Consider the following 15,862-nt stretch of genomic DNA (forward strand, 5'->3'; position numbering starts at 1 on the left):
AGCACGCCACATCTTTCATCCTGTAACATTCTTCTGTCTTGATACTACATTTCACCAACAGTCTGACCCTTTTGCACTGATTCTTTCCACTGTTTACATTAAACCACATGATACATTGGACAAATACGAAGCTGGACAGTCACGACACTTCTCTCTATAGCTGCCACCGTACTGAATGTAACTCTGCTCAACGCACATCTCTAATGGATACTCGGGGTTGTTTTGTGAAGGTTGATATGTATAGTTAGCTGTTTACCGCAAACACATTCCTGTGTTGTTGCTTTGTTTTTGTTTTTTTTGTATTTTTTTTTTTTTTTTTGTGAGGTCCTCTTGTTCTTGAAACTGTCAGTTTGTCAAGACAAATTCCAGCACGTTTAGTGTCCTCGGTGGCTCCAATTACTCTCCAGTCATCCGTTGACATGGTTCTCAATTGTGTGATTGTCTGTACTTTGTTCCTTTTTTTAGCTGTCTTTTATTGTAAAGAAGCCTTTAGATGGAAATCAAGGCCAAAACGTGCCACAGCTCCTATTTCATGCCACTTCGCAGCACCTGATTGGCTGCAATGAGCATGACACTGATGATGAAAGCAATGGCGAAGGCGCATATCAGGCTCTTGCGCACACAGGTTTGCTTGACATGTTGCGTTGGGCTGGAGCCTGAAAAAATAAAAAATAAAAACAGAAGTAAGAGTGAGAAACACAGAGAAGGAAAAACCCAATTGTCTATTGAATCAGATAATATTTTACAACCGAATGATATATGATAGCTAATTAAAGAGCTCATCAGAAAAAGAAATAAAAACACAGTTACATGAACACAGTATTAGGGGATGAACATTGCCAAAAAAAATGTTTTCACATTTATTTGCTGCATAACTAGATAGAAATGTCGATTAGAGGTTTGGAACAACAAACAAATAAACTAACACCTAACCTAGTACATACAGAGTATGTACAAATTCATACATAAACTTATCATTATTCCTTGCACCACCAACATGTATGTTTACTTTGTTACAGCCTGTTGTGATACATAAACATTATAACATTTTAGATTTTACTTTTGCTTCCTTTTTAAACAGCAATTCTAAATCAGACAATCCAGATAAAAAAAACAACAATCAATTGTGGGAAATCAGGATGTTATTTGTTGATGAAAGTCCTAAAAAGGATTTTTCAAATTATAATTTTGAAGTTTGTGACCTTTTCTATTTCCAAAAGTGTCTCAGAAAAGCAAAATGGTGGGGTGTATTAAAAAAAGAGAATATTCTTCCTTACTGTCTATATCCAGTTGGCAGTCCTCGGGGTTCTCTATGTGATTCTCCTCTGTCATAATGATATTCTCGATGTCTTTCATGGAAAGATGATCACAGAAGGTGTCATACAGAAGCCTCTTCAGCTCCTCAACTGTCAACTTCTGCATGTCACACTGGAGATACACACAGACACACACAGAACTGAACATTACTGTGGACCGGGCTGTCAGGCACCATAAACACACACACACACACAAATGCAAAGACAGAAAATACATTCACCCAGTGCACAAGGCATACACACACACACATACACATAAAAGATATTAACATTGTAATAATAGTGATTTTTTTTTTGTCTTTCATTGTCTTAAAGGTGCAGTTTCGAGTTAGAAGATTAGATTACCATTATTATAAATTCACTAGCACACAGTTGCATTAGTCTTCAGTTTTCATTGTACACTATTGTTTGTGTCACCAGACATCATGGTAATTTATCCACTTTTTTTGCATTTGATGGAAATTGATGCCACTTACTGCTTATCTTAATGAAAATATCTTTTATTAATCAGAAAACAGCAGTAAATGTCTGTGTAGAAAGAAAAAGAAAGCTATCACTGTCAAAAAAAAAGACATCGCTTTTTGTTATAATATGATAAGAAAAGTAAATATTTTCTGCAATGTTTTTTTTATTAAAATGATGGGAAACAAACATTAGAAATTAGGCGGAGAAGATAAAATCCAGAGCACCAGTGGAGTATCTGTTGCTGTTTGGACAGTTTGGGCTCATATATGTTATTCATTTCCCGCTCAGCCCGAGCCGAGCTCATGCCCGGAGGCTCTGCGTGAACAATCCAGCAGCATGCCATGATTGATACTGCTTTTACGACTACATCTCTTACACAATGTCATGCAGTCATTTTCTGCTTTCCATCGTTCTTCTTTTCTCTCCCAGCAGTGCTTTATTTTCATACAGTGGATGCACCAAGAATTCCCACAACTCCCCCTTTTTCACACTCCATTTGGAGCCCCCCTGTCTGACAAGCACTTCTAATCTGTTATCACACAACCACAACAAAGGCAGCTTTGATGAGAGCTCCATCCTGCTAATTTTCATTCTGCTGTCAACTTGAAACGATGATTATCTAATGGGGTGTCTTTAAATAAATTAATATCTACTTTACATGAAAGTTGCTATAATTATAAGCAATAGGACTGTCATGCCAATACAGTTCCTCATTTAACGACTCAGAGGACAACAATTAAAACAATTAAGTTTTTTTGTGACGTTTTAGTGTCTAAATGACTTTTTGTTGGGAAATGTGTTTCACCTTTGACCCCTCTGTCAAGCCCCCTGTGTAACAAACAACAAAACAATGTCTGAAAAAATAGCACCTTCCAAAAGACTGAGTCAAAGTCAGTGCCGTTGAACTTGTCTGGCATCCCGGAGGCTGTCAGCTTTGGACCCAAAAGAGTCACAAACTCCTCGAAGTCCACCTGACCATCACCTGCAAAGCAGAACAGGTGCTAATCATTAAGTTTAAAGCCCCCAAATGACTTTGTCTGGATGAAGAAAACAAAGCTTCAGTGCTTCTATAGCTGAATGATAATAAAATATGAGCTGTGCGTTGACCTTACCGTCCATGTCCAGTCTCTGGATGATGACTTCCAGCTCCACCTCATTTGGCATGTAGCCCAAGGAGCGCATGGCCATTCCCAGCTCCTGCTTTGAGATAAACCCATTCCCATCACGATCAAACACTTTGAAGGCCTCTCGGATCTCTGCAGAGGAGACACACACAGGCTCAGGTCTTCGTGCAAATCAGGATTTGAAAACAGGAAATGACCCACACACCAAAGACACATTCCTCATGCTGCATCAGTGATTGAGTCACGGCTACATGGGGGGCTGTGAGCTCAGGAGATTCACTTCCAACAGTAAAATGACAAAAACAATCAAAATGAAATAAAAACCCCTAAAACAAACTGATGAGGAAAAAAAACACCACATTGGGGCACAACTTTATGCTTTGGGTTTTGAAACAAATCTTTTACATCTTATTTGCATTTGTTCTGCTCTTGGAAATGACAGGAAAAGAGCAGATTTCAGGCAGATGAAGTTCCCAGGTTCCTAGAGCTGAAGAAAAACAAATGACAGAGGTTTGAACAAAATACTCAAAATCTGAAACCAATGAAAACCACCAACCTAAAAATGACAGCTGAATGCAAACAGTTAATACTGAAGCGAAACGAGTGCAGTGGGTGAAAATGTGGAATATTTACTAAACCATTTTAAGGTTGGTGGATGAAATATAACTAAAGTAAAAGGGATTGTTGAATTTTCACTCTGGCTTTGTTGAATAAATAGGAATAGAATTGCTTGAGGTTTTGCTGACTTTGTTTTAGTATTAGCAATCAAAATGTCCTCAAATGATGTCAGTCATTTGTGATTATTATTTATTTCATTGATTTAAATGTTAAATCAATGAAATGACTGAAATTAATGACTGAATCCCTTAATTTAAAAGCTGCAGCAACCTCCACCAAACTGCCTGCATTTAACTGGTCACTTTGTGGTGTCACTTGGCTAAAAAGCAGAGATGGAGATGTAGTTTAAAACATGCAGGATGGAAAACTTGATCAACTGTCATATTTCACTCATCAGTCTTTATAAAAACAAAAAGGGAAATCAAAGATTTTTCACGTTTCAAAGATTTTGGATCAGCGCAAGGACAAAGATAATCAGAGATTTTTAATTTTGAAAAATGTTCTTGAAAAAACGGGGGGAGATAAATAATGAAAACGAAACAAGTAAATGCTCTTAGTAAATAACACAGAATTTGTCGGTGTTCTGCAACTCACTAAAGCAGATCTGTTGATTAAATAATAATAATAATTCAGACTGACATGACCTTATTCTCTGAGTTTTCTACCAAAAAGCTGCAGTGAAGTGAGTGAAGTGTACTTCTAAATCAATCCACCAAAAAGCTGGATGTGGCTTATAAATGAGAACTGCTGCTCCGGTGATTTACCGGATGTCAGAAACGCAACAGATGACTAAGCCTCAAGCCACAAAAACACAGCTTGACAGTTTGACAAATAATTCAGCTGAAAAACAAAACCCAAAATATCAACGATGGCAGAAAACAGTGTCTCGTTCCATGTATGATGTTGCAGCAGATTTTCAGGAAATGTGTTATCAAAATCATGTACACATCCACAAAACAGAAACCTTGCCACAGGGACAAAGGTACTTGACAATCATGTATTACAATGGATTACATTTAGGCACACAATTTATAAATCGAAGCAGAGTGACAGTCACTGCAGCTATTTTTCTACATTGCTTTGTTATAAGTCGTCTTCCTGCAGGTATCGTTTAAATCATTGAAAGCCTGCAGCTGTGTTTTTTTTTTCCCTGGATGGGAGGATTTTATTGTTTATAGAATAACAATATCACAGTATCCACCTGAGGTCCTTATGACATCTGTTTACTTTAGAATGAGGTCCTTTCAATCGCTGACACAACAACTGTTGCCTTAAAATCACACTCTTTAGAGAAAAAGATCAACACTTTGACTAATACTTTGTTTCCCTTGAAATCTCCTATTTAATGAAAAAAACTCTGATGGGCATTTTGTCTAGTGAGTGATTCTTAATATATATTTTTAATTTAATGAAAAGTATTATGTAATGAAGAACTGGCTCAATTTGCTTTCAGAGAAGATTTCCCTGTGTCATAAAGCATTTACAGAATATTAATATTATACTACTACTGTCTTCAGCATGGGCAGGAAATCTAACCAACTGCTTATCAATAAATAATCCTGTCTAGATAATGCTGTCATTACAAATATTACATCAAAACCTCTTAACTCTGCTTGAAATCAGGACAAACAACCAAAGGAAAGTAGGAGAACTCTGAGGTGAAGCAGACCAAACATAATGTAATTTCAACTCCAATAATTTACCAAAAAAAATACTTGTTCTGAGCACATGTCTAGTCTGATGATTCTAAACACCCTCAAAAGGAGCAAATTCATCACCCCATTTTTATAAAATTTCTAAGCCTAAAATAAATCAGTTAAACGTATATTTTCTAATAGAAACTCTGCCTTAGTTGTGTGAATTTATTTATTCATTATTCTTGTACAGATGATCTAAATTATCAAGCCTAATGGTGGAAATAAAATGTTAATGTAACATCATTAAGTTGCTTTTGTCCAACAGTTGTTTAAGACCAAATCATCATTTATTTACAACAAGTAATAAATGCACAGTTTGTGTCGGCAGGTAGAATACAGTGCATTTACTGACTGGGAATAACAGTGGAAAAAGAAACAAAAGCAGCTTCTGTAAACTGCAGAGTCCAGATATTATTTATTAGCAAGTTTGTTCTACAAGCAGCTACTTTCACAATGCACATGTTCGTGTTTATGATAAATTATTTACCAGAGCAGCTACCTTCTCAAAGTCTTGTAACTTTGGTTCTCGGCCAAATGGGAAAACACTAAGACTCCAATAAACAACTGAACTACAGTGGTACTTTGCAGGGTTTTGTAAACACGTGATTAAATGTTGAAGCTTGTTGCTTATTGGGGGCAGTTTCAAAATAGGTAGAAAAATCCATGGTGGTTGATACATTTGCTTTTCTTGTTTTTTTTTAATTCTGTTAGATTTACTTACTTAAAAAGACAAAAGTCATGACAGACAAAGATCTGAGGTAAAGTGGGAGTTAATGTTAAAAATAGTTAACATTATTATTATCTAGACTTTTTTATATTTATTTCTTTACTTACAGTTTGTTTTCTTGATGATGAAACCTTCAAATTGTGAAAGAGACCAAAATTTAAGTAAGTATGGTTAATTATTTAACCCAAACCAATAACGGACTTTCTTGGAACAGATTTTAAATGAATGCAGCAACAGGAAAGCATTTAAAGTTAAAGTTCACTTGTTTTATTCAGTTTTACTTTTAAAACAAGACAAGTGATACGCATGGCACCTCCTTTAGGTTTCCCTTTTTATATATTTTTCATCTTTTCTGAAGGTCAGATCTTTCTCCAAGCATCTGTTTTATTCTATAGGATTAACTTTTTCATGCAAAATTTTCATAGAGTTATAAAGTCACTGCCTCTGCATTTTTCTCTTGGTTTCCAGGACCATGGCTCCACCCAGGAGGTGTGAATATTTTGCTTGGAAGTGTGTGTGCGTGTGTAGTATTTGCTTTGATGTGGAGAGGTACTTGTTGGCCTTCAGAGATGCAACGCTGTGTGGTCCCCTACGGTGTGATCTGATAGAGGATAAAAAGCCCAAGTTGAAATCGAGCTCCGAAAGCTAAACATCTAAAGCTGAACTCCCACAGGAGAAAAGTGCAGTGTGCTCTCTGTACACTGCTGCAGATCAGTGCCGTTCACCAAGTCTTTACTGCAGCACAGAAGAGCCGACCATTCTGTAAACTGTACACAACAGACAAAACAAGAAATCACTTGGAGCTGCTGACAAATAAAAATCCTTTTACAACCACAAATCAGACTAAGTAGAGATGTTGTATAAACTGTAAATAAAACCACTGCAATGATTTGCAAATCTCTTAAACCCATATTTTATATTAATGAAACATAGTAAACATATCAAATGTTTACCCTAAGAAATTGTATAATTTCTAAGAATAAAGTAAAACAATTTTGAATTTAATATCATCAAGACATCTCAAAAATGATAGGATTGGGGCAACAAAAGGCTGTAAAAGTTAATAGAATGATTAAGAAACAACTGGAGGAGGCAACAAATCAGTCAGAGGATTGTGTATATACATTTTAGAGAGGCTGAATCTCTCAGAAGTAAAGATGGGCAGAGGTTCACCAGACTGCAATAAATATTAATATACCGCAATGGAAAATTAAGAAGACACTGATTATTCCATCATCTAGAGTTCATATCATCAACAGATTTGAATAATCTGGAGAATTTTTTTTTACTTCCATTTGGGTATCTTCTGTTTCTAAAAATAGTCCAATCACAAAAAAAAATTAAAAAAAAAAAAACACCCAGCCATTTTTTGACAATAAGTAAATATTTTCTGGTGTGTGCAAAATGACCTGTTTCAAAAACCTCGGAATTGTTGTGTCACAATTCTTGTTACCTAGTTACCCCAAGCTGAGGCCAGCCCCTCACCTAGCAACCCAAGTGGAGCTCCGCCCACTTCATTACAGGAAGATCATCATGTTAGATCTGCTGGTTTTACTGCTGAACAATGTCTGCTGGAAAAAGAAAATGTTTTGTTGTAGCTGCGATATAGAACATGTGTCCATGCATGTTCTCCCAGTCATGAAGAACAGAGCTGCGTGGGTTCTTTTTTTTAATGTTGCTGACATCAAATTCAATTGTACCTTATTTTTTAGCTTAAGCATTTGATATGCTTACTATGTTTCATTGTGAAGAAAAATATGGGTTCAGGACATTTGAAAAATTATTGCATTTTGTTTTTATTTACATTTTATGCTAGATCCAAAGTTTGTTGGATTTGGGATTGTAGAAAACGTTTATTGTAAAACATTGCATTGCTTGGATTTCTGATGTGTGCTGAGCAGATATTTACCTCTTTTCAGAATAAACTTAGCAACTTTTGCCAATTACACATGGTGCACTTTGAGCAGGATGATCTAATGCCAGGGCTTTTGTAGTAGTGAAGTGTCCATGAACATAATCCCAAGCTTCGTTTTACGGAGAAAAAGATCCTCTAAAGACCTGCTTCTGCTTTAGGGCTGCTTTGGATCAGTAATTGCAGCACACACCCACTCTTTATGTAAGACCTTATCAGGATGAGAAAAACACCGCTTTGCTGTTTGTGTGAACCTAGGGCGACTATTTTTAAACACCCATAGGAACCTCAATCCATCTTTAGCTAGATACAGGCCAACTTGAACACCCGGAAGACTTTATATTACCATAATAAGCTTCTAACAAGTCTCTGGAGAATTCAAAAGGAGTTTATGGCAGAGTCTAAGTTGGCTGTGTGTTCAGGGTAAATCCCGTTTGTGTGTTTGGACTGAAGCTACATCATGACATTTTAGACATATTAACATACCAATGCTGTACCAAAGTAAGCACAGGGAGAAACTGAATGACAAATTAAAGGACTAGCATTCCTTGAACGAATGCATATCACCTGCCGCCTTTCATACCCGAGTTTTGAAATAAGATCACCATATGTTGAGAAATGTCCGAACAAACCTTGAAAATAACATTATGAATAATCTAATACGAGATTGCAATATCTTACGTGATCTTTTATGATCAGTTACCGGTCGCAGTATGTGTTGTGAATGACTGACAGCTATACCGCACCAAATTAGGTCAATATCAGTAAACTCTACTGAGTTATAGCCAATTCTGTGTGGGGTCAGGTCAATTAACTCTGAAAAACATCTTGAATTGGGTTGAGTTCAAAGGTTAATCAGTTGTAGATGTGCAGCCAATAAATACTTTCTGAGTTTCAGTGAAATTTGTCCAGTGGTTTATGAGGTATTTTGCTTACAGACAAACTGAGTAGACTCCAAAAGTTAATGCCAGGATTTTAAGCAAAGCTGTTTCTTAATGTGTTACACTGTTGCAACCACCTTGAACTGGGCTGAATTCAAAAGTTAATCAGTTGTAGATGTGAACACAATAATTAGTGTTTGAAAGATTCATTTAACTCTGATAAGTGGTTTATATTAATGGTACAGACAAACAAACACACAAAGACACAGACACGGGCAAAAACATTATCACTCTACTGTCAACAGCAGAGAACCCAAACAGCAGGAATTTTGTTTCATTTTTAAAATAACCCCCCTAATCCCACTTGACCTTTAATGATGGAAAACAGCAAAAGGGCGTGAAATTTAGACCCATTGCTGTTTCATTTTTTTGTTTCCAAAAGTGAATCATTGATCTGGCTCCATTTTTTTTTCTCACTCTTGTGTTTTCAAAGTTGCAAGCTTTCATCATCACAGCAGAAACCAAGCTGAGCCTGAGCCAATACCCAAAAGGAAAAAAACCCGTGAGAGGCACCTCAAACAAAGGTTAGATATGAGCAATCAAAAGCCTTCACTGTGCCTTACAGCTTATCTAACACTCCCTCATCAGTTCCACCAACTTAATGCTATCTGCTCACTTACTGGGGCTGTTTTTCTACCGCTCCTATTGTCTACTGTTGACTTTGCTGTATTGTTTATCAAAGAGGGGAAATATTACCCACTAAAAAAAAATAAAAAATAAAAAACGAAACCACTTTACCTTCCAAAACTCATCACAGTTCATTTCACAGGTAATAAAGTCTGCTGGATCCACTCCTTCATGGCAATCGATCAAAATGGAAATAAATGACTTTGGTTCAATCTACCCGACAGCCATAATCATCACATTTCATGATATTCCACGCTAATCTGCACCTCATGTTTTCCATCAAAAGCCGTTTTGCTGGGGTTAGATGTCAGTCTAGATTAAAGCGACTGATTAACTGTGAATTTATGAAGAGGCTGTGCTTACTGATCTGAGCAAAATGTCAACTGGTTAAAATATACCAAGTGTCAGGAAAAGAACAAATCTCATTCTCAAAATTTTCCTTGATCCTATTTGTAATAGTTTGTACCTATTTTGCAGTGGTGGTTCTAGATGGTGGCGCAGAATGGCAGGAAAAAAATATCTTGCCACCCCTGTTGCTGCCTTATATGTAAACTAGTTAATAAATTTTTGTACATTTAACAAAATGTTGGACCTCAAAGACATCTCCACAGAACTACAATCTCTATCCTAACACACTGATTTAGAATTTGCACACATCCCTCTTGAATTTAAAAAAGATTTTATTAGCCAAGGAGTCTGGAAGTTTCACCAGGAATGACTGATTTAAGACCTCCCAACCATCAAAGTGTCAATACTGGAGCTAATAAAACATTGAGGTAAAAGAAACAACCCAAAATCTGGTCTTTTAAATAACTTGGGATGTTGCTAGCTAGTTGCTGCTAACCGCTATTAGCATCAGCTAGCTAGCAAAAACTGATGTTGTTTTAGAAACCCAAACTGACTGTCTAGTGCAAACTAATCTTGTTAAAAAAGCCAACCAGGTTAAAATTGTTATCCTAAAGCAGAGGTCCAGTCAGGTCCGATCAATTCTGAATTAAAATGGACTGTGAAGAATGACACAGCTCATCTCCAACCCAACTGAGTCAAATTTTTTGACCTATCTTTTGGTCAAACCAACCCAATTTATGCCCTATCAGCTTTAACCTAGCAGCTTTTTGTGTGTGTAATTTCTGTAATTTGTAGTTCTACACAAATAACTTGAATACATAAATGAAAGTAAAAAGTAAAAGTTTTCCTTCCAACAATAAATGTTGCACCCCTGCTGGAACCTCATGCTACACCTTTGCCATCCTGAGAAAAAGGCTCTAGATCCCCCATCGCTACTTTAATGGAAGTGCAATAAATTGGTTTCTGTAATAAAACTTCAGGGTCTGCCATGGCCAGACAGGAAATCAAAGATTTTTTTGTATAAATCCAAATACTTTGCTTAAAGAAATCACACAGTCCAGTAGGTAAAAAAGATTGGGCTGAAGTTGCTATACAGAAATCTATTAACTCTCCACAAGGCTTACTCCATGCATAAATTTATTTACTGCAATCACTCTTTTTTTATATGTGTGTACATTCTTCTTTACCTGCTTTGGATGAGAATGATTGCTAAATAAATGTAAGGTAATGAACAGACATTGAGGTGTGCCTTTCCTGTGTGTTACAGCAGCTTCAAACATGCACTGATGATAAACAGCTGTTTACACTCACAGCAAGAGATGCTGTTTGCTGTAAAAAAAAAATGAAGCCAAATTCTACAACACAATCCCTCAAAATAAAACTTATACAGTACACAATACACATCCTCGACCCTGAAAATCTCAGTGACTACGACACTAAATTTTAGTTCAATATCTGTAAAACTGGCTGAGTTATGGACATTTTATTTTTTTTCCAAGGTTAATTAGCTATGCAGTTATCTTGAATGGAATTGACTTCAAAAGTTCATCAGTTGTATATAAACCTTTGGTTTAAGAGAATTTCATTGAAATATGTGTAGTAATTTATGAGGTATTTTGCTAAAGGTAGAGACAAACCAACACATGCACACAGACACGGGCAAAAACATTATCACCTCTCGCCTTCAGAGACAGGTTATAATATTACACCCGGAGAATCCCAGATTGGTTTAAACTATTTTCCTGTTTAAAAGATATGTTTACTGTTAATTTTTGAAGGTTTTGTTAATATTAGTCATGAACAAGTAGTAGAACAAAACCTACAACAGGAATATACGTCTCACTGCTTTTCTATCGTCCAGGAGAGATTGTCCAACCTGTGGCTCACCAGCTGAGGCTCCGGGTCACTTCAACCTCCGAAACGCCTCCTTTCTGCTAACATTTTTATCACCATCAGTGTCAAGTAGAGCTTTTTCGTATGCCACATTCAGGCAGGTGATACAGTCAAGAAATCTATTTTCAATCTTATTCCCGCCTGTACATCTGTACGTCTGTCTGTCTGTCTTCTCTGTCTGTCTGTCTGACAGGTTGTGTAAAAGCAACCATCTGTCAGGGAGAATGGGCACATTTAGTGAGATTTATTTTGCTCAGTAGGCGTGGGTGTTGGAAGGTGCTTCAATGCCACGGAACTGTTTGTCACAAACAGATTTTTTTTTAATGTACGATGAAAATTTTATTGCTGTTTTTTTCCTTTTAATAGTTTTATTATCACTGATTTTTTTTTTCTTTCTAAACTCAATCAATGTCCCGCATTAGTAATTACAAACCTGACATTTAATAAGAAGCTCTTAATATGTTGCACACAATTTATGGCACTTCAAGCCTCATGTTTTGATTTTTGTCCTTCTTTTCTATTATTTTTTCACTCATTAACAAAACCTGACCAAATTATCAGTTGGATTGGATTTGTAAGTGGAACCTTTACATGTTGGCATTTTATTTGTTTGCTTCATTAAGTTAATTTATCCAACAGTTTATTTTTATATCAACATTTTTAAAAGAAAATCCTCCTCGAGAGTCTAAAAGTGCTTTTTTTGTGGAAGAGGGAAAGCAGTTTGTTTAGAGAATCCAATTCCCGAGAAAAGCAAGCTGTTTTTTTTTTTTTTTTTCAGTTGGAGTAGAATAATTGAGCTAATTCTGGCTTCCTGGGAAAAGAGCTCAGCTAATAGCAGTCAATAGCCGAGGTGAAGAGCTGAGAAAAACGAGTGTTTGGCTTTAGTAAACACATCTGCCTCATTTGCACAAGTCACAATCCTGAAAATGAGCCAGGGTATCCTATTCCATGATGATTGGTCATTTTTTTTCTAAATCTTCTAAACAGCATATGCTTTAAACAGCCTCAGCTGACCCCTTAGAAGTAAACACCCACACAACGCCCGCCAATTCTGCAGAAGCAAAATAAGCTACGTGCATAATTTCAGTCTCTCTGAGCAAATGCTGATGTCTTTAAATATCTTCATTTGTATTCATGTAAGTATTTCCGAAGGAATGAAAGTCATCCTTCCACCTCGAGGCGAAGAAATGAGTCAATGTTGCTGCAGCAGCTACTGTAGGAGTCTAGCAGAAACATCAACTACGTCTCATAGGCAGTTTATGCTATTAGGAACACGGTGGTGTCAGGTTCTCTTCTTTTCCTTTCTTTCCTCCAACAGCTGTCAGTCAAAGTCATTTACATTTGGAAAAACTCTGCCAAGAATACAACTAAAACTCTTGCAAGATAATCCCCGTTTAACATATGTTAATGTTTTACAACTGAAAGCAAAACTGCTTTTGAAAAACAAAAGACAGCAGCAGTCTGAATGTCTTGATAAAATATTCCTAAATGCATTCTATGACTCACTTCCCTGGAAAAAAAAAAAATCAACTCCTTAGTTAGGCTTGTCTGCAATCTGAGCTGGTTAAATAAAAAATAATTTGCATCCTGTGCGAACTGATCCAATCTGGTATACCTCATCCAAACTGATCCAGTCTAGCTTTGATTTCATTATTACAGCTGTCACTTTCTGCTTCTAATCATCTCCACGGTGTGTCTTTTGGAGGAGTTAATGTCATATTTTTGGTTTTATTTCAAGGCATGAAAAGCACCTCCAGCTCCTGTCTGACATGAGTGTAAACATATGGGGAGGTAACGTTGGAGGCTGGGTTGATTGTGATTCCTGCAGACAGTTACTTGGAGTTTAGGATCCTCCTTGGAAGATTTCTCCCTGCTGGGCCTCTGAGACAGGTTGGGTTCTGGATCACTTTCATCTTTCTGTGCCAGATGCTAAAATGTGTTGGTTTTTTTCATGCAGAAATCAACACAATGGAAGTACAGGTGGATAAAGAAAAGGGGAAAAAAAACAAGTTTTTCAGTGTTTTGTAGAGAGTAAACGTCTTCGAAATCTATCGTTTTTAGTACAAAAACATTGTTCTTAATTTCTACAAAATTAGAATTGTACTGATCAGTTTGACCTCTTAAAAATGTATTTATTATCATCTGCCGCCAAACGGGGAGTGATTCTGGTTTTGTGTGTGAATGTGTAGGTTTGACTGCACTGTTAGCAAAATATCTCATGAACTATTGAACGTTTTTTAATGAAACTTTCAGAAAGTAATTATTAGGTTGGGATATTCAACTGATTACCTTTTGGAGTCAACCAAATTCAAGATGGCCGCCACAGCCAACTGACCTTAAAGAAACACTAAAAGACTACAACTCAGCTAATTTACAGATATTGAGTAAAATGTGGCGTGGTAGAAGCTGACCATCGTCTCCAACATATACTTTGAGTGACACAAATTGTGCGACATCTATGCTCAAAACCTTGACGTTACGTTTGGAGTCAGTCCTATTTGTCTGTTAGCAAAATATCCTATGAACCACTGGATGGATTTCAGTGAAAGTAATCATTGGCTGTACATCTACAACTGATTAACTTTTGTAGCTAACTGGATTCAAGATGGCTGTCACATCCAATTGATCCTAGCCTATACAAAATGGCTTCACCTCAGGGAATTTTACAGACATTGATCTAAATTTCAGTGTGGTAGTGGCTGACAGTAATTTACAACACATACTCAAGTGCAAACAGATCACGTGACATATTGCACGAGACATACTGTAATCTTTATGGTTTGATCAAACCAGCTCTGTATAACTTTTCTCAAGATAAAAGGATCTTAATTTCAAACTCTGGCATGAAAGGCAGTGGGCAGTATGTATTCCTTGAAGGAACACTAGGCCTTTATTTTACTAATTATTTTGTTATAGAGCCATTTATTTAACTTCTTCTAATGTCGCAGTTAATTGTCTCCATATAAATAAATTGAGGTTTTCACACAGGGCCCAAACTAAGGCAGGTGTTTTGAGGTTTTTGGGACAATGCTCCAGAGATTCTCTAAGTAGCAAAATGATATCAGGAAATCATGTTAAAATACGGTACCCCTTTTAGTTTTAACGAGAAGTTTTTGGTCTTAAAAACAGAAAATATGAACAAAACCATGAAAGTATTTGTACTGTGTTTTGGTTTAAATAAACTGTTGTAAATGAAAACGAGAACAGATTTAATTTGAAATAATGGCAGATACAAAAGGACTCCGCATTAATCACAAATTTGTCAGAAGGAGGTAAAGACTCTAAAGTCTTATCTTTAGCTTCTGTCTACAGAAAACTGCTGGCATCGTTTTACTTGAGCTTCACTCAGGGAAATGTTGCAAATGCTTTAAGCTCAGCCGTGGGACTATTTAGAAGCTTCTTCCAATCGGGCCGTTGTTAGGCGGAGTGGAAATGGGCTACCCACTTAATTCCACCTGCAGTGATATTGACACTAAGCTGTGTGTGTGTGTGTGTGTGGTGGAGGAGGTCTAAACTATATTGAGCTCCTGTAATATGATCAACTGGTTTCTCTCTCGTGTAGGAGGGGAAATTGAGAATATGGAGTCCAATTCAATTTATGCTTGCAGCATCGTGCATTTAAGTACTTGCCACCACTCTCTCTACAGTCAACCTACACAAACACACACATGCACACAGATTTAACAACAGAACAATACCAGCACTGTGCAAAAGTTCTAAACCGCCACTAATCTTTTTCTTTCCAAAAAGTCGGACTTTGTTCTTTCTGAAGGCCTTTCAAAGTTGTTTTGTTGTTGTTGTTTTTTTATTTGGCTGCTCATTTACTCATTTTCTGTTCAGCTGTTGTACCCACCCATGACAGCGTATTGTGTAGTGCAGTGACGTGCGGTGAGGTTCATGGTTGGTGAGGCACAGAGTCAGATTTACAAATATATAAATCCAAAAGGGTAGCTTACTCAATTGGCTACTGGTTATTTCATATCTCATCAGCGTTCTTCACACAGACACTCTCTCTCTCTCTCTCTCTCTCTCTCTGTGTCTCACTCACTCACTCACTCACTCACACACGCTTGCGCGCGCACACACAGTAGTATTAAGGATAAGATAAAAAAAAAATGTTACAATTACCGTTTTGGCAGTCTGATGGAGCAAAACAAAACTTAACGGCTGGCAGCAGTGCACGTGACTGTCACT

At 36.8% G+C, this 15,862-nt stretch overlaps 1 protein-coding gene across 1 annotated transcript in view; it reads right to left on the bottom strand.

The window, feature by feature from the left end:
* Window positions 1–330: 330 nt before the first annotated feature.
* Window positions 331–15,862, bottom strand: part of LOC108246929 (calcium-binding protein 7) — a 21,468-nt gene continuing 5,936 nt past the window's right edge. The window contains exons 3-6 of the mRNA XM_017434704.3: window positions 2,894–3,037; window positions 2,651–2,763; window positions 1,278–1,428; window positions 331–656 (exon numbers count right to left, since the gene is read on the bottom strand). Coding sequence (XP_017290193.1) covers window positions 526–656; window positions 1,278–1,428; window positions 2,651–2,763; window positions 2,894–3,037 — 539 coding nt within the window. The 3' untranslated portion in view covers window positions 331–525. The remainder of the gene's footprint in view (window positions 657–1,277; window positions 1,429–2,650; window positions 2,764–2,893; window positions 3,038–15,862) is intronic.

Source organism: Kryptolebias marmoratus, linkage group LG1 (assembly GCF_001649575.2).
Source record: "Kryptolebias marmoratus isolate JLee-2015 linkage group LG1, ASM164957v2, whole genome shotgun sequence".
Taxonomy (NCBI): domain Eukaryota; kingdom Metazoa; phylum Chordata; class Actinopteri; order Cyprinodontiformes; family Rivulidae; genus Kryptolebias; species Kryptolebias marmoratus.